Source organism: Orbicella faveolata, unplaced genomic scaffold (genome assembly GCF_042242905.1).
Source record: "Orbicella faveolata isolate gen_17 unplaced genomic scaffold, um_ofav_v1 contig_12, whole genome shotgun sequence".
In the NCBI taxonomy this organism is placed as follows: Eukaryota; Metazoa; Cnidaria; class Anthozoa; order Scleractinia; family Merulinidae; genus Orbicella; species Orbicella faveolata.
In genome coordinates this window covers 26,605,001-26,623,841 of record NW_028301539.1, presented here as the reverse complement: position 1 = coordinate 26,623,841, position 18,841 = coordinate 26,605,001, and the positions used below count along the sequence as shown (strand labels likewise).

General features: G+C 41.2%; 1 protein-coding gene across 1 annotated transcript in view; it reads right to left on the bottom strand.

Moving 5' to 3' along the window:
* Window positions 1-18,841, bottom strand: part of LOC110063871 (dynein axonemal heavy chain 8-like) — a 77,147-nt gene that overhangs the window by 11,864 nt on the left and 46,442 nt on the right. The window contains exons 59-84 of the mRNA XM_089283047.1: window positions 18,588-18,774; window positions 17,681-17,788; window positions 16,436-16,575; window positions 15,845-15,976; window positions 15,230-15,541; window positions 13,993-14,239; window positions 13,446-13,595; window positions 12,749-13,058; window positions 12,264-12,524; window positions 11,175-11,392; window positions 10,836-11,011; window positions 10,318-10,446; window positions 9,803-9,911; window positions 8,938-9,117; window positions 7,493-7,648; window positions 7,019-7,056; window positions 6,127-6,298; window positions 5,312-5,457; window positions 4,817-5,002; window positions 4,240-4,351; window positions 3,678-3,854; window positions 2,671-2,807; window positions 2,154-2,252; window positions 1,766-1,901; window positions 1,316-1,402; window positions 455-640 (exon numbers count right to left, since the gene is read on the bottom strand). Coding sequence (XP_089139173.1) covers window positions 455-640; window positions 1,316-1,402; window positions 1,766-1,901; window positions 2,154-2,252; window positions 2,671-2,807; window positions 3,678-3,854; window positions 4,240-4,351; window positions 4,817-5,002; window positions 5,312-5,457; window positions 6,127-6,298; window positions 7,019-7,056; window positions 7,493-7,648; window positions 8,938-9,117; window positions 9,803-9,911; window positions 10,318-10,446; window positions 10,836-11,011; window positions 11,175-11,392; window positions 12,264-12,524; window positions 12,749-13,058; window positions 13,446-13,595; window positions 13,993-14,239; window positions 15,230-15,541; window positions 15,845-15,976; window positions 16,436-16,575; window positions 17,681-17,788; window positions 18,588-18,774 — 4,291 coding nt within the window. The remainder of the gene's footprint in view (window positions 1-454; window positions 641-1,315; window positions 1,403-1,765; window positions 1,902-2,153; window positions 2,253-2,670; window positions 2,808-3,677; window positions 3,855-4,239; window positions 4,352-4,816; window positions 5,003-5,311; window positions 5,458-6,126; window positions 6,299-7,018; window positions 7,057-7,492; window positions 7,649-8,937; window positions 9,118-9,802; window positions 9,912-10,317; window positions 10,447-10,835; window positions 11,012-11,174; window positions 11,393-12,263; window positions 12,525-12,748; window positions 13,059-13,445; window positions 13,596-13,992; window positions 14,240-15,229; window positions 15,542-15,844; window positions 15,977-16,435; window positions 16,576-17,680; window positions 17,789-18,587; window positions 18,775-18,841) is intronic.

Genomic DNA, 18,841 nt, shown 5'->3' with positions numbered 1-18,841 from the left:
GTTTCGAAAAGTAAATGGTTTTGCGTCAACTACGCTACACGATTGCCGTATAAAATTCGCGTCACTTTTTCATCCATTCAGAAGTAAAACCAAAACCAATCGTAACTCGTTCGCACTCGTTTTCCTGCGCTACACGTCAGCTACGTGTCATTACTTCTGATTGGTTCACTGGATTGTCTGCGTGCTCTGTGATTGGTCAGAGTAATAGAGCAGTTTCCAATTGAGTGACGAAAGTAATCAGGTAATTACTTTGGTTTTGGTTTTACTATGGTTTGAGACTGGCTAAGTAGTCTAATTGGTAAGCAACTGGTTTGGTTTTGATCTACGAAACTCAAAGGAAAACCGTTCTATCTCAAATAAATGCTATAACACGTGAATTCTTGAATAACACACAACCCCTACTTGCCTACTTGACTACCTTATTAAGGTATACAGTTCAGCTTCTAGATCTTACCTTTGGCGAATCAGCTACAACTTTAATAGCACACTGTAGAAGAGATGAGGGTATGTCTGGGTGTGGCTGGACAGATACCCACAATCTAAACTCAGAGTCTACTGTCTTTGTCTCGTGCATGAATGAATCCAATGCCGCCAGTAGACGAGGCGAGTTGTGGGCGTTATGAAGAAGAACCCAGTGACCCTAAAGACGAAGAGTAGTCTATCAACATGTTCACTCAATAAAACAACGTATACTGAACGAAGCAAATTGAACCAGTCGCAACGGAGAGCGTGCGCAATATAAGTTTTCATATTGATGGCGCATGGTAGTAAAAGGTTTCAGTTCAAAACAAACAAACAAAAAATACGTTCAAACGTTGTTTTTTACAACGGTCAATGCGCTTAGCTACACCAAGCTAGTTCACAGGCATGCCACTTAAACTGAAAGAAACAAATATATTAACTAAACGTAATAGGATTAAAAATCCCAGAGAGACCAGTTGGCTATTTACAAGCATGACCGAGGAGTTGAACTAGGATCTACCGAGAAACAACTCCAGCTTAGTGGTCGGAGCGGGACTGAATCCGTGACCTCAGGATTTCAAGTCCAGCGTCCTAACCACTCGGCCACGCTGCCTGCCTCCTTCGCTGCCTCGTTCAATTATCGACATCTCATTTTTTCCTTTCCAGACTTCTTTGCAAATCAAAGAGTCAACAACCACACGAGCAATTTATTACAGGTTACCCTGGTGCTCGTAGCTGTTACCTGTGAAGTCACGTAACCACTCTCCAGCGTGACATAACCATCCCAGTAACGGCTTGTTCACAAACAGGTAGACACGCTTTGTATTTATGTTGTTATACTCAAGTAACATACCTGTACCATAGCCTTATGAATCATCTTTCTCGCTACACGTTCTTCACCAATGCCAACATTTGCTAGAGCAAGAACATGCAACTCCACCTGACAAGAAGTTAATAAAAGTAATAGAATCACAGAATTGCAGAGAGCAAGAACATGCAACTCAACCGGACAAGTTAATAAAATTACTAGAATCACAGAATTGCAGAGAGCAAGAACATGCAACTCAACCGGTCAAGAAATTAATGAAATTAATAGAATCTCAGAGTTGCAGAGAGCAAGAACATCAACTCAACCTGACAAGAAATTAGTGAAAATTAATGGCATCGCGGAGTCGCAGAGATGTAAAAAAACATTTGTCTTTACAGCAGTCTAGAATGTGGTTTTGCTATTTGCAAGAAACAACACGTCCGATATGGTTGCAACATGCAAGTTTTTCAGTTCATTTCAAAGTAATTTGCAGACCTGTTTCTTTTGAGCTCCTTCAATGACCAGTTTTTCCACCATATTAGCTTCTTGAGTGTACAGCAACACAATGGGTGTTCGGCTCTCGCTCTGACGATATGCAAACGGCAGATCCAGTGGCATTTCGGAAGTGTACCTAAAGGGAAGGCAACAAGAAAAATTAATGGATACCAGACAAAGGCATCAATTTTCTAAAAGCCAATTTGTTTTTGCAACTAAATAAAAACGAACCTTGTTAAGGGACAGTGGAGGGTGTCTGTGTTCTTTGAAATTAAGTCTCTAAAGGGTTAAGTTTTCATTATTCGTTCTAAGGTAAGGTACACAGTTAAAAGGGTGCTGAAGAAAAAAAAGCACTAAAAGGAAAATAATTAATTTACTGAACACGTACTTCTTTCCCAGAACCGATGTAACAAAACACGTGGCAGCTGGCATCAAACGATCTCCTCGAATGGACCGGATCACCATAAATCGTTGAACAAACGAGAACCTGAAAAACAATCACAACCAGAATTAAACAAACAAACAAATATACAAACAACGCCTTTCCACCGCTGACACTTCTTTCCCTTTAATAGGACGTAAAAATAAATGATTCCAATCTTTTCGCAGATTATACTGTGGGTAGTCGTTCTTTTGGCTGGCAAAAATTAATGACTCATAGTCTGTCCTTGGATACACGTCAAATAATATTTTCTTCTTAAATTTGATAACCTTATATCTTACACTGTAAATGTTAGTCGAGGCCTTATGCGCCACTCCGATGCCAGGAGTTAGGTGAAGGGTGAGGAAAACAATGATTTTTTTTTCCTACTCGTTCTCGTAATCGTTAAGTCAGTCTTCAAGTCTAGATTCGCATCTTTGCTTTCACCCAACGTAAACTACGTTCCTTCTTGTTTTCAACGTACTTTTCATCCAATCCGTCTGGAAGAGCAACTAGTTCAGGTTTATCGTGTTCAGTGATTTGTCTCCATTGTGTCTCTCGTCCGTCTTTAGTCATCTTATCAAACGCGTCTTGGAACCATTCAAAATGACCTGCCAAGAGCTGGAACAAAACAAACGCCAAGACATTAAAGAGAAGCCTCATGGTCAGTGCGCTTGACTCCGGAGTGAGCGGTCCGGGTTCGAGCCCTGGCCGGGGATATTATGTTGTGTTCTTGGGCAAGACACTTTACTCTCACAGTGCCTCTCTTCACCCAGGTGTATGAATGGGTACCGGCGAATTTAATGCTGGGGGGAACCCTGCGATGGACTAGCATCCCATCCAGGGGGGAGTAGAAATACTCCTGGTCGCTTCATGCTACTGAAAGCGGGATAAGCTCCGGCCTGATGAGGCTCGTTTGAAGACTTTTCTGTGCTACACGGGGTGGAGACGCCTAAGGGAGTAAACAATGCAGCTACATTATTTATCCCGATTAATTAAAGTAAAGGCAATCGTATGAATGCGGGTGCACTTAAGGATTTACGCCACAAGTGATATTTGAAAATTCTCTCACAATTGCACGAGGCTTTAGGCGAGAGCAATGTGAAAAAACAAACAAACAAACATACAAAACAAAACAAAAACAAATACCACGAGTAATGTGAATCCTTAACAGCTCGAGCTTTCAAACGATTACTCATCTATTACATGACTGGAAAAATCACGAAAGCACGCGCATTAATTTGCACTGAAGTGCAAATTAAAAATTAACGATAAATTGGCCTGCTCTCAGCCAATTACAGTGAGGTAATTATCTCAGTTATGAAATAAAGTCCCCTATTACGTAGCTTAATTACCTTTGATGTTAATTTGACATATGACATTCATTTATTGTCGCATTGGAGTAATTCAACATGCAAATATGATAACATGCATTGAAACATCTAAAAAACGACAAGTTCCAAGGAAGGAGACACCCACAAGGAGACGAACCTGTAAATTGGAGTACTGCTCGTCCAACAGCCAATCAAAAGGCTTCTTAGCAAGAGTGCGTGATGCGGCCTCTGACACTGCGCTGGGCTGAAGTGCAGTCTTCACTGCCGCACCAAACGACGGGTGGATCAAGAACTCACGGTCACCAGGACCCACACGGCCACTGGAGTCCTCAACCTAGAAATAAACCCAACAAGAAGAACCATTCCGATCAACACGTCATTACGATGGCCAACTGACAACATCTAGAACTCAATTCAAAGTTGACGCTAGTGCTGGATTCGTTGTAATGCCGCTTTGAGCAACCCAGGCTTGGAGAATTCTTTTTATCTAATATTGCAACCATGACTGACTGAATACAGTTACTTTCAAATCATACAATTGTTCAGTGAAATTTACGTACAGAATCAACAATCTGTCCTGAAGCAACAAAGTTCGAAACTGAAAAAGCCTATTGATACTTGTTCAAACTACTGCATGGTGTACTGTACTGGAGGAGGTCAGTTGTAGGTCCGCAATGTCACAATACTCTATCGAAACCACATGACCAACACTTAGTTACCTCTAAAGCACACAGTAAGGAAAACAGAGGTCTGTCTCGTTCAAACAAGGCTCTTGCTGACGTGTAGAACGCGCTTTGAGTCATCCTCTCCACCACAGCCTTCACAGCGCTCCTAAACGTGAAAAGGGTGGGTAACATTTATGACAGACAGTCTTTTTTTTGGCGCTCATACTACTTTATTTCGTAGGACAGCAGGCTTTATCTTCAAGGAAGCAAACACTTTGATCATTTTCTCACATGTTCTACATGTACGTAAATTTGCGATGGCTAAAGAAACGTCATTAAATACGAATCTTTTTCGGACTTGACGGTTTAATTATACCGTGCTTTCTGCAGCACAACGCGACAAGGAGAATGTAAGTCCCGCTGTCCATCAGGCGTTTATATTAGCTTAACTCAAGTTTTTTAAATCAAATGTACTTATTAGAACGAATTGGATTGATTCAACGTAAGAAAAGTTGCCTTTTTTTCAAATTAACTACCTAATAATGAATGTTACAATCTCGATAACACTTCAACGAATCGTGTTCGATGAAAACTGGTTGATCAGTTGGTACCTTACCAGAAGCACGTTTACCTTTCTGAGTGTTTTATAGCAGCGTCAAACACAATCAGAAACTGAGCGAGAGAGGTCTGGTAAGCAGTGTTTATCTCCGCCATGATCCTAGCCACGTCAAACATGACTGCAGCTCGGCGTGCGATTGCACGATACCCCTCACGTGACTGAAGAATCGAGTTTTCAGTACCACGAGCTCGCGTTTGGCTGCAGGGAAAAAATTATAAAGATGGGCTGGATTAACACATAACAAGAAAAGTTAGAAGGCCTTGCAAAAATTTCCTAGCACATAACTGGACGAAGTCTTAATTTTCAACAACATTACACCTGGTGGATCAGTTTTCAAGTGAGTTTCAAAAGTAAGAAATATTAAGCTGCCTTGGTTTAGCTTTATTTCAAATTACAACAATAATTGGTTTAGTCTGGATTTCAAATGTTTTGTATGAAATTTTCCTTCACTTTGGCCTGAATAACGACATAGACGAAGTTCTTTAGTTTGCAAGCATGAACACCAACCCGTCAACAATCTCCTCGTGTTGTTTCTGAATGGAGGCAAGTTTCTTGGTGGCTGCTAGGTTGTACAGAAGACGGTGCCCACTTCCTAAACACTCTAAGATGTTCTCCTCCGCTTCACGCAAGCCTTCCATCTGGGTAACCATTTCCTAACGCAGAAACAAAGAGAGAGAGAGAGAGAGAGAGAGAGAGAGAGAGAGAGAGAGAGAGAGAGAGAGAGAGAGAGAGAGAGAGAGAGAGAGAGAGAGAGAGAGAGAGAGAAGAACAGTTGCAATCCACATAGTTAATACTGTATGAGTAGTAAATTAAGATTATTTTAATTGTTTACTGCACTGTATGTCTTGAACAAGTGCGAAGATGCATTAGTTATACACAGCTCTCATGCCGCGATATTCTGGGAACACTTCACAAACACGAGTTTGCTATGAATCAGCTTTTGAGGCCAAATGTTGCTACGAACGTTTTAGTGAAGGCAAAGAAATAAAATAGGCATGAAAAACGAATTTTTAACGAATCATTTCAAAACTACTTCTTGGGAGCAGGAATCCATGGCAGGGTTAGATTTCGGCCAAGTGCCATATGTCACTTATGCACTTATGTGGGTTGAGTTTGCTGTTGATTCTTGCCTTGCTCCGGGGAAAAACCGTAAACAAATTCCAACACTCCACATACCAGTTCGATCAACATAGAGGACCCGCATGGGTCACCAGCTAAGGCCCATGTGACTTCATCTCTAAATAATTTAAAGTGAAAGTTTTTGAATCAAAAATACAACCAGTCGTTTGCGTCTATTTTATTATTACCATAATTGTACTTACATCTACCACCTGCGTCCTGGTGTCCTGCATCCGGGGTTTCTCAAGTCTCAGGAACCGATCAAGGAACATTTCTTCAAGACCATCACGTGACTGACTGAATTCGACCACATTAACGTACGCCGCAATGCTCGATGGGACAGCACGACTGGAGAATGTTGTGGCCAACACCAACCTATTATAGCACAAAGTAGAGTCAAGGGCCGCTTGTAGCTAACCTTTGCTCGAAAGGCAAGTAATATATCAAACATGAAAGACCGTGTTTGACCACATTTCTGAGCACCGAGAAGAGAGTTGAAATTACGACGCGTAGCGGAGTATTTTTAAGGTGTTTGGAAATGTGGTCAAACACTGACATGATTGATCATCGCAGTTATATACACAGCTTAAGCAGCTGTGAAATTAACGCCCGAAAAAAATTCAAGCTTGAACGGGATTCGAACCCATGACCTCTGCATACCGGTGCAGTGCTCTACCAACTGAGCTATCAAGCCAACTGGTAGCTGGTCACGTTGTGAGTTCCGGCGTTATATACCCGCAGATGGTGAAGATACAAGTGAACATATGAAATATCATATCTTTGAACTGCGGAGAAAGATATGAAGACATAACTGATCATCGCATTTATACACACAACTTAAGCAGCTGTGTATACGTTGCTTCCAATGTTGGACCATTTTCGACACAATTTTTTGAGGGATCAAACATTTGCCTAACAAAGTGGAACTTCCTCCCATCGGCACAGAGAACGTCCGCGCATCGTTTGAAACGGGTCCAACATTGTAACCCAATAAAGGCGAATGAAAATGTTATATCAAGGGCTTAGAAATAACGTTCAAATCTACGTGGTTGGGAAAAAAAAAATTACGTATCAAAATGTTTAAATACAACTCACCTAAAACCAGGTTGACACTCAATTTCATGTTCACCAACCTGAAAAAAATTACAATGTGATAGAACAAATCATTAACTAAGAAACATTGATAAAGTTTTATAGAACAACAATGCTACAAACTTTGTGACACTCGCATAAACCTTCTGTCGTAAAAGCGTTTTCGATGCTTGGAGGAGAGCAAGAATGTCGGTGGTGACAGCCCTCGCCTCCTACCAATGTGGCCCAGGTTCGATTCCAGCCCGATGCCTTATGTGGGTTCCGTTTGTTGTTGGGTCTCGCCTTGCTCCGAGGGTTTTTCTCCAGGCTGTCCGGTTTTCCTCCATCCACAAGGAACAACATCTCCGAATTCCAATTCGACCAGGATAGAGGACCCGCACAAGGTAAGGCTGAAGAGACTTTCTCTCAAAACACAGTAATTTAGATAGGCTACTAGACCGATTTTCGTATTGAACACATGGACCCTCGAGATCTTACCATGAGTTTAAAAGGAGTACTGGATGTAAGGAACCTGTAGCGACTTCTGAGTATATAATAGAATCTGCTGTCATACTCTAATTCATTCACATCTACATCAGTCACTACAAGAGTGGTGCCCTCCATCAAACATGTATCTAGGTGGCCCCGCAGCTCCTGCGGTAAGTGCAACAAAGACATGTTAACAAAAACCCTAAAATGACTCCTACTTCCCTCTCCCCAACAAACTCGTTTTAAAATTAACCTCTAGCTAATTAATACCTCCCCCCCCTGCCAACCTTCCAACTCAAGGGTTAATAAACCATTTTCTAGCAATATAGGTGAGTAATATATCAAATACGAAAGACCGTGTTTGACCACATTTCCAAACACCGAGAAGAGAGTTGAAAATACGACGCGTAGCGGAGTATTTTTGACGAACTTCGAGGTGTTTGGAAATGTGGTCAAACATTGTCTTGAGTGTTTGATATATCTTCTCAATCGAGACTAAAACTAAGGAGAAAACGGAGAATTAAAATCGTGAAAATCTATGCTAATTAAGATCAGATATCCAAACACCGTCACGGCCATGACTTCCTTTGTTTAAACTTAATGAATTATTAATGAGTTTGAGAAAGTAAGGTCAAGTCTGCATACAAGCCAGGCCGGGGCTTATCCCGGTTTCTGTAGCATGAAGCGACTACGAGTTTTTCTATTCCCCTACCCCCCTGGATGGGATGCTAGTACATCGTAGGGTTACCCCCTGCATTAAGTTTGCCGGTACCCATTTATACACCTGGGTGAAGAGCGGCACTATAAGAGTAAAGAGTCCCCTGGCCCAGGGCTCGAACCCGGACAGCTCCAGAGACCAGCGCTCTAACCATGAGGCCACGGCCCCTCCACATTTCTTGCAATACAGTCACAGAATAAAATTCGGCAAAACTATCACTTAGAGATAACTGTACAGTTCACACCGTCTAAATCTATTTTACATCAATGTAAGCTAATTTAGGACTTCAAGGCGGTTTTATAATTGTGGTTATGATTATATTCAGTTTTAGATTATTTCATAGTTAATATTAGTATCTTGTTAAATAATTCTTGTCATAGTTGCTGCTTGCTGCTGTTAAAATTAACATTAGCCCCTCTTTAAAGGAGCCACGTCACGGTTTGCGCAGCTTGTAAAGTTTTTCAAGTTCTTCCTTGGTAATCCTTGTTAATCTTCTCCATCCTTAGCCATCCTTGTTCCCCTATGGTTTACTATTTTATCTTTGCTATTTTTCTATCTTAGTAAACTATTATTTTCAGGTTTCCTTCAATTTAATAAAGACAATTTTGTACGAGACCAAAATAACTCAAAATATCATGAATGAGCTCCTTTAAAGAACCTGTAAAGGCGTATCAGCTTTTACAGCAACCCTGTTATTTATAAATTGTCCTCGCGTCTTTTTTATGAGAATGTTTACCTTGTATTTGACGAGCGTGGTTTGACCCAACATGGTCAGGACCCAAGTAATGGCGATTCTTTGAGGATCGCACAGCAAAGCCCACGAGTCTGAACATTCCTCTTGAGAGAAGATACATATAGTGTCCATAGATATAGGGTCTGTGGGTAATAGCAGGTTTTCCCATGTCTTTAAAACTATCTGTTGAGTCGTAACACAGAATACAATCAAATAATTCATTAGCAATATAAGGCTTTGTGGGTCCGCCCGTATAACAAAATTGTAAAAGGTGTCAGAAAATTTAGATAATTTTGAAGTTGAGGGCTTCAGAGGACCGCATTTCGAGATAAAAACTACTGAAATACCGCAGGAAAAATTGTCCTATACCGCAAACTCCAATGTCCAGCTCCGACAGCCCTGAGATTGTTTGAGATTTTATCAAGTGCAATTTTTGCATTTTCTTCTGGAAGGCCCCTCTGGTCATGGTAGACCACCTTCATTGGTGGAGTACAATCACTTATCATTTTTTCGTGTCTTTGACATTACAATCTTACCATTATAATGTTTCCAATTTCTATTCTTGCATTTTAATTTACTAGAAATAAGAGGCTTTGGGCGTTTTCTATGGAGCAGCAAAAGCTCATCTAAAAAAATTTGTTAAAGTTGTTAGAAAGTCTTGATAATTTTGAAGCTCCACGTTATTTACATTACAATCTTAAAATAATGTTCTCCATTTCTGTTCTTGCGTTTCACCACACTGTAAAATCTAGACTACAGTAGTTCAAGAAAACAAAAATCGATTTTCTTAACATCTCACACAAGAACCTTTCAGCATTTTCCTTTTCTCTTTAAAAGACGAAACCATGCAGTCAATGAATCAACAAACCTTCCCCTTGAGGAATTCTGGAAGAGTAAGCCGATCGAAAAGATGTTGATGTTGAACTTTCAAACCATTATCTCTACACACTTGCATGAAGAATTTACCCATCCGTTTCCTGATAAAACAACAACGACAAAGGAATCAAATAAGAATAAGTGTTTTTTAACTAGTAAGTGTTGCCAACTGTTTTGGACCCACTCAAGTTTCTAAAGTGTTTTCCAGTTCTACTTCTTTTGGAGGAAAAAACAAATATTCTTAACCTGAGTAATGGTTATTGGTTTTCAACGAATCATGGCGAGCACGTTTTATCCTTTTTTCCAAACTTCAATCAGTCAAAGAACAAACAATCGCACTACCCTGGTTTCTGATTGGCTAAGAAAAAGAAAAACCAACAAAAACTAATCAAAGCGTGGTGAAAGAAAAACCTAGCAATAAGAGCGTATGTTTCTCCAGCGTTACATTTCCGAGCTGTAGTGATGCGTGACCCTTCACTTAATTTTTTTCTACATTAAGACACAAACCTTCTGTCGACTCCCATTGCTCCACAGTAGGTTAAAAATGCCGCTGCTGCGATACAGTTGGACAGCAGTATCTCGGACGAGGTGTATTCGTCAACATACGATTTCCACTCTCGCTCCATGTATTTCAGACTGTATGATAAAACAAAACAAATATTATATAGTGAAACAATTTCTAAGCAATCAATCGAGAAATCAAGAAACTACGCATTCACGTAATCTGAACGCTGGAGCAGGGATGGCGCAGTGGTTCTCGCCTTGCTCCGAGGGTTTTTCAATGTCGTTTCCTCCGGGTTCTCCGGTTTTCTCCCTCCACAAAAACCAACATCTCCAAATTCCAATTCGACCAGGATAGAGGACCCACATGAAAACCAGATATGGCTGATGTGGCTTCCTCTCTAAATATCGTAAATTTAAGGGGTGCCATGTAACACAAACTTCACTGCTTCAGAAGAAAGCTAATGCGATTGCTGTCAAACAAACGACAGTTACCGCACTGATTGTTATCGGTACACATCTACCTGTTCAGTAGACCCGTGGCAGCCTTCAGCCGCTCACTGCAAGACTTGACATCATTCCCCAGGTTATGTTTCACCACCACTGCGTCATCATACTCTTTTTGTAGCCTGGTTACTGCTTCCTGAAGGCCTGGCAAGTCGGTCTCGGTCAATTCTACCTCTGGTTCTGGCGTGGAAACCTTCCAAAAAAAAACAAAAAAACAAAAACAAAAAAAAAACAATAAATAAATAAATAAATAAATAAATAAATAAGTAAATAAACGAATATCGACACCATGACCCAGCAATCAGACCAAAATGTCAGCCAGACACAACAAAAGAATATTAGAGAGTTTCCCTTACTTTCTCCATTTCATGGTCCTTGGCCTGACTCTCTAACTCTGCTTGTTTCTCGTCCTCTTCACGTTCTTTCAGCAGTTCCTCGAGGTAGTCGCAGGCCTTTCTGTAGGGTTTGTAGAGTCTTGTGTACTCCACTAACGCCACCGCATACTCCACAAGAACAGCAGCATCCTCGGACGAGTATTTGGCGGCACTGGTTGTAATTCCCTGAGGTCTCCGATCTGTCGGAATGAAACAGTAAGATTGGTCGAGGTGGCTTTCAGTTTTGTACTCAACTCAGCTATAGGCAAAGTCTGTATACGAGCCAAGTGGCGTATCAGGCTGATGCTTATCCCGGTTTGTGAAGCATGAAGCGACTAGGAGTATTTCTACTCCCCCCCGGATGGGATGCTAGTCCATAGTAGGGCTACTCCCCCCCGGATGGGTCGCCAGTCCATCGCAGGGTTAATCCCGGCATTAAGTTCGCCGGTACCCATTTATACACCGGGGTAGAGAGAGGCGCTGTGAGAGTAAAGTGTCTTGCCCAAGAACACAACACAATATCCCCGGCGAGGACTCGAACCCGGACCGCTCGATCCGGAAGTGAGCGCACTAACCATGAGACCACCGCGCCTCCACATTGGACTACTGGACTACTGGACAACAGGAGTACTAAAAGAGGTACTAGTATTACTGGCTCTTGAGGTTCTAGTTGTTTAAAGGATGGATAACGTTGTCTACCAGATAACACAGCATGTAGTGGATTGTGTAGTTTGTTTTGTTCAGTGAATTGTGTCATCAACCCTCTGACCAACTGGGCCCTGATGATTTCTTTGCCGCAAGATCCAAAACGCATTAGAAAACAATGACTACAAACGCCTTCCACTTAGGATCTCGTGGAACGCTAATCAGCAAAATGGGCTATAATGCAGATACGTAACGTGATGTAGTTTGTTTTATGTCTACCTAACGGCTATTTATCGAAGACCTTTTCGCTTGTGTCACGAAAAAAAAGATTAATCCCGGTCTTTTCAACTTCCATACATATTGAATAAACGATCTTTTCCTTAAAACTAGCCTAGTTTTAAAATTAACACAAAACGCAAACTAGACCTGAAACAATGGATGCTCGACCGGGAGAGGTCTGGTAAGTACTAGCACTTAGACCCGGGGCAGCAGTACCCAGGTCACTGTCATTAACATCGCCACCGTTAGAAGCAGCTAAAAAGGACTGGACACCCTTGAGGATGTCTTCAGACAGGCCTTCTTTCCATGAAATAGTATGCAATGATTCCACAAACTTCTGCGAGTCATTCATGACTTGCTGAATAGCTTTCCATGTTGGACGGTCAACTTTACCCTCTGCATTCACGCCTGTCAAAGTGAAAGAATGAACAACTCAATAAAACGGATTTATCTCTAAGAAATATAAGCTAATTAGTGTCTTTAACGAAAATCAAGAAAGCAGCACTATCCATACTTACCCCAACTATTAAGAAATAGAAAACATGTACTGTGTTGCTAATAATGAATAGGGTGCTTAAAGTTATCTTGTAAACAAACATTTGTATATTGAAACTAAGGTAGTAATAAAGTACCGAGGAGTGGGGCCTGGATTCCTTTCTGGGAATACTCCTTGGTGCCAGGCCGTTTCTTGTGCGTTGCAGAACTCGTGCGAGATGCCTCATCAGACCCAGTCCCCAGAGAAGAGCTCTGATCTCCTTTCGGTCCATGCCTAGTCGGGGGTGGGTGAGTAGTTCCTGCTCCTCCGATTCCAGGGGCAAACTCCGGTCTTCCAAGTAGAACCATCACCATCACCATCACCATGCCTGCCATGGGTGGGGGACTCTGGAAGGCTCGGAGTCTCTCGCAAAGGGATCGGTCTACCCTATGCATCCAGTGACTAACCTAGAAGCAGTACACAAAGAAATCAACAATACCCTAACATACCAACATATTCTGACTATTAGTTTCTAGCAATGATAGTTTCGGAAGAGGGGAGAACTTATTGGTGGACGGAGAGCTTATTAAAGCAACGAGTTATTTACTTAGTTTTGGAAGGCATTTTTCGCCCAAAACGTGATAATAAGACAAGAGATTGACTACAGTTGTATTTCATTTATCGATCTTGTGGAAGTAGTCATGTCTTTGATTAAAAACAGTTAACACTGACTAAAATGTGTTCCGGTATTTCTATACATCTGAATCTCTTTTAAAATGTGTCAGATCTGAGGTATTGGAGAGCTACAAGCTTGAGGTGAAACTGTTAAAGAACATTGCTAATACGAGACGAACCTGTTCTTCAGATTTCTTCAGAGCCACTTTGGAGTCTTGTAAAGCGCCCTCTGCTAATTGAATCTCCTCCAAGACTTTCAAACGCCGACTTTTTATGTTGGAGTTTTTTAGCTTTTCAAACTCTTCATCCAACTCGTCTGTCTCATCATCCTGTGGTATACAATGCGGAGAAAGTAAGTCAGGTAAAAAGTTGGTGCAAGGAAACTGGCTACTGAAAGAAAAAAAATTAAAATAAACCGCATTCCACTGAAGAATTAAAGACTGCAAATATGAACAAACCTACTAACACACAAAAAAACAAAAGGAACAGACGAACGCAGGAACAAATGAATGAAAAACGAACGAACGAACGCACAAACGAAATAACGAATAAACGAACGAACGCACGAAGGAACGCGTGAACGCGCCAACGTGTTACTAGCGACGAGACAAACCCCAAAATCAACACGAAATAACAAAAACCCCGTAACTAGGCCTTTCCCCACGTAACTCGCAGCTTATAAAATAAATTCTGTTGCACAGATCTTGCCTCACAACAAATATTAACCTGCAACAAAGCTGTATCATCTTCTTCAATTTCACTGTCGATGAGCGCAATAAATGCGCTTAAGGTGGCACTACCGATACCAAGTTTCGCCTTGAGTTTCTCCAGCGCTGTTGCTTTAGATGTAAGAGCTTCCAGTAGTTCATCTGACTTGACTGTAGCTACAGCTAGCTGCTGTTTGGTTTGAGAGATCACATCTTTAATCACCACTGCATCTTCTCGAGTTTGCTCCAGGGTGGCTAGCGCCCGGCTAACAGAGGTAAAGAAAAGACGTTAACTGCCTGCCTCGTCAAGAGGAAACTACAGGGTTCTCATTCTGTTTTGTGGCATTTAATCAAGGACGTTTAAGGGGTCTTAATGAACGTAAATCCGACTTTAAAGAACCCATTATTACAAGAAATGTGTAAAAAATGATTGCACACGAAATTTAACAATTTGCCGACTGATAATTACAATGATGAGATATTTTAACTTTAAAATTCACTTTTAAACCAAAATTAAGTTTTAAAGGCTGGAATTAGTTGTAATGACCTCAATTTAGGATGAGCGATCGCAGAAGAAAAGAGCAAAACTAACAACTTAAGCCGGGCATAAACTTAAACTGAGCTAGGCCTGCAATAAGATACCCTCAACTTGGACACGATCAAGACGTACTTTGGAACTTGAGGGAAACCTGGAATAATTGTCTACCGATGTAGTAAAATTGCCAGCAAAAACATAGTTACGAAATATCACTTATAAGAAATAACGGATAGTAAGGATTAGGAAAGACAGTTCTCAAACTCATTAATAATTCATCAAGTTTAAACAAAGGAAATCATGACCGCGACGATGTTTGGATATCTGATCTTAATTACCATAGATTTTATTTTATTTCTCCGTTTTCTCCTTAGTTTTAGTTTCGATTGAGAAGATATATCAAACACTCAAGACAGTGTTTGACCACATTTTCAAACACCTCGAGGTTCGTTAAAAATACTCCGCTACGCGTCGTATTTTCACCTCTCTTCTCGGTGAGAGGAAATGTGGTCAAACACTGTCTATCGTGTTTGAAATAATACGAACAGACTTCCAAACAACTGCTAGGAGTTTCCGTCTCGAACGTAGAGCGATCCTTACAGTTTACCGAATTACCCTCATTGAAAACTCCCAACAGTGGCCACTTTTGTACAATCCAGAATGGACGTCGTAATGAGCTTCAACTTGATTTCATCTTGGATGATAACGCAAATCAACTTACGTGAGTCTATCAACCCTCTCAATTGCCTCCTTCTTCTTGTCTCTAAAAATGTGTCTAAAGCAGTGCATGAACTGTATGTACGTGGTAGGGCCGACAAACACGCCCCCAGTTACACTGGCTCCGACATTGCGTTGATGCTTCAAGCTGATCTTCTCCAGTAGTATTGAGAGTGAGCGTGGTTCACTTGCACCAGGATCCTCAGGCGGTGACTCGGCTCTACTCGACAGATGGTCATCCCCAGCCCAGGGAATCTGGTGACACTCTCGTAACACGTGACCGTGTATCGTGGATAATGACGCCACTACCTTGTCTCTATAAGAGTAAATTGAAAACGAAAGTGTTGACTTGCCTAAAATTACCGCAAAGTAGTCCTTTGTCTAATAGCTTATGTGCTGTAGTGTAGACACACAAATGTAATACAAACTATTAAGAAAACATCGCCAGTAAAGCTATTTTGATTAGGACAAACAAAAACCACAAGTACAGCTTCTCATCAAATAGTAACATAAACTCTCTTGAAGTTTCCTGACATTTCCAGTTGTTCAATACTTCACATCCACTGTTAAAGGAAGGTTAACCAAACAAACAAGACCATAGTAATAGCGGTAAATTTACCTTGTTTGTTCGGTGATATCACCGAGCACTTTGTGCCTCTCAAGGTAGTGACTAGCCTCTCCTTCCAGTGCGTACTGAGGCCAGTCCTTGACAAAATCCATCTGACAGCCATATAGAATCCCAGGGTAACAACTACAAAAAACAACATCAAAGACATATCACGTAACCTCGGTTCTGAGGCAGGACGATAGATGATTAAAATATCATAATGCAGTTCAGTTTGCGATGCCTTTCGTTGTTCTGTAGCTTGCATAGTAGGTTTGTCAAACTTGGTTTCCTTTCGAACTAATCTAACGGTTTTTTTTCTTAAATGGTGTTTCGATCGCGCTATATTCGAACTTGATTCCTGAATTGAGTGTGGCAAAAGCAGCAATGTACTATCACTAAATATATGAACGAAGACCTTTATTTGAATGTCAAGACTAAAATACTAGTAAAGAAAAAATGCTCAATGGGAACACTATAAAATAAATCACTCAAAAATTCATTACAGATTGAATTTAGCTGTCTCTTTCCTGATGAGAGAAAAAAACTAGGTTGACAGTTTTTTGCTGGTAAATGAGTCAGTGGTGACAGAGAAGTAAGTCTTACCGAGGACCGATTCTGAGTAACCTGTGAGTTGGTGGGAGACAGAGAATGATGTGAAGATTGGCCTTGACTCGAGTGATAAAAAACTTCATTGGATCCGCCAAAAAGTTGGAGAATTTCTTCTTGATGGCTGGCATCAAAGCCTGTCAAAACATAAATAGAAACAGTTTAACAGACTCACGTCGGAAGACATGATCGATCATCGCAGTATTACAGACAACTTAAGCAGCTGTGAAATTTAAGCCTTAAAAAGAAAAATTCCCGCCTGAAAGGAATTGGAACCCATGACCTCTGCGATACCGATACAGTGCTCTACCAACTGAGCTATCAAGCCGACTGGAAGCTGGTCACGTTGTGAGTTCGTAATACCCGTACATGGTGAAGATACAACTGAATAAATGAAGGATCATATACTTAAACAGCGAAGAAGTCATGTCTTCATATCTTTCTCCGCAGTTCTAATATATGATCTTTCATATATTCACTTGTAGACTCATGTCTGTAAGCACATCTTTAATGCTAAAGTGGCAAAAGAAGTAAAAAAAAAAAACAAACAAAAAGACAAAAAGTACGACAGTTTGAAGCCACAGACAGCAGTTCCGACTTACTCGAGTCGAAGGTTAGTATTTTTTTTACAACGGTCGTGGTTTCTTCACCGTTTAATCTTTATGGTTTATAGTCAACGACAAGCTTTCGAGCTCGAGATCTCTGTGGGGTATTTCACCTGCTGATGCAGTACTAAAAGTGTTAAAACTGTTGACTAAAACGTAATGGATTGCTTCCTATGGTAACCAAGAGTTAGGACCCATCCAGACTACGTCGGAGAAGTTTGAAAACAGAGGTTTCACTCTGAAAACGCAGTAAATGTTTTCCGTCCACACTACACCAGAGAAATTTAAAAACGCGTCAATGGCCGGTCATTTTGAATTTGTGTTTGAATAAAACTCGGGCAGGAAAATCACATGATTATCGTGACGTCATCGTTTTCGAAAAGCCTCGTTTTCAAAATGCTTTCCGTCCAAACTAAAACGCAAAGCCGGTGTTTTCAAATTCCTCCGGTTTGAAGAGCGTTTTGGCAAGCTCCGTTTTCGTGACGGCTCAGTGTGGACGGAAAGCCAAAAAGGAGGGAAAAAGCTACGTTTTCAAATTCCTCCGGTGTAGTGTGGACGAGGCCTTCAAGGACTTGACCGCGATCTTCAAAATAATCAAAAGGCAATGGTAAATGTTGTTGTCACGTTGGTAGATTACCTGAAGTAGACTGTCGAGTTCATCTACAGAGAACAAAGGTGGGTACTCTCCACTGATGAGCAAACTGTTCAGAGCATCAAGATACATGTCATCACGTAGATCTGGAGCCTGAATAAAACATACACAAACATGACTTAAAAGATTCCTTGAACACTGATACACAGTCGAATCTCCATGGACAGACACCTTCCCTAAATGGACAGGTAGGCACGGCCGGCTCTTACTTGGTTCAAAAGACACAGTTGTCGTAAAACAATAGAGAACAAACGTACAAAAGAACGAAAAAAAACAATAAGTTTGTGGGGCGGTGTTCTATTGTGACGTGTACCTTGTCTTCTACACCAACTAAAGAGCCGCACGGTCTCACTCACACAAACTCTACATTTTGACAAGCCATAACCAAACAACTCTCCTATGTGGAGAAACGATAGTTTTTCTAGTCCCGAGGGTGTCCACCTTCAAGACGATCGACTGTTTGGGGAAAAATTGACAAAAAAGTGAGTCTGGACCTGAGTATGAAACATTATTAGGTAGTCAAGGTAGTCTTGAGATAAATCCGTGCGTTCTGATTGGTCGGGATTTTTCCATACGGACCGTTTCTATCAAAACGGTCATAAACCGTGTATTTCTTGCTTCCAAACGCCGGCAAATTCAAGGCCAAAGTGCCATACATTAAACTACTTAATAACCTAGCTTGCTGGAGCCGTACTAGGGATTATTGGCCCTTGGTCGATTTTGTACGGACCTCGCTGCGTTCGATCCGTACTGCCATGACCTCGGGCCAATGTTCCCCGGTACGACCCTCGCGCTCGGTTAATAAGAGTTAAGTATTTACAGTCCACATCAGCATTATATTCCCAATCACACCAGAGAACCCAAATATAATCCAGCCTGGAAGCATACTTACGGTAAACAATACAGTAGTGGTCTTTCCATCGCAGCCAGCTTGACGCACGGCAGATCTGAGTCCATCAAGGAAGGTGTTGGGATAGGTACAGTCAACAGGATGAATGGGATATTCCAGCATGTACAGTGCTAATGCTGCTAACGAGTTCAGGTGTGCACCAATAGAGCCAATTAACAATGCATTTCCTCTGTTAGTCAAAAAACAACAGGATTAGAGATCGCTTTTCGACGGAAATACGCGAACATTTGTTGCAA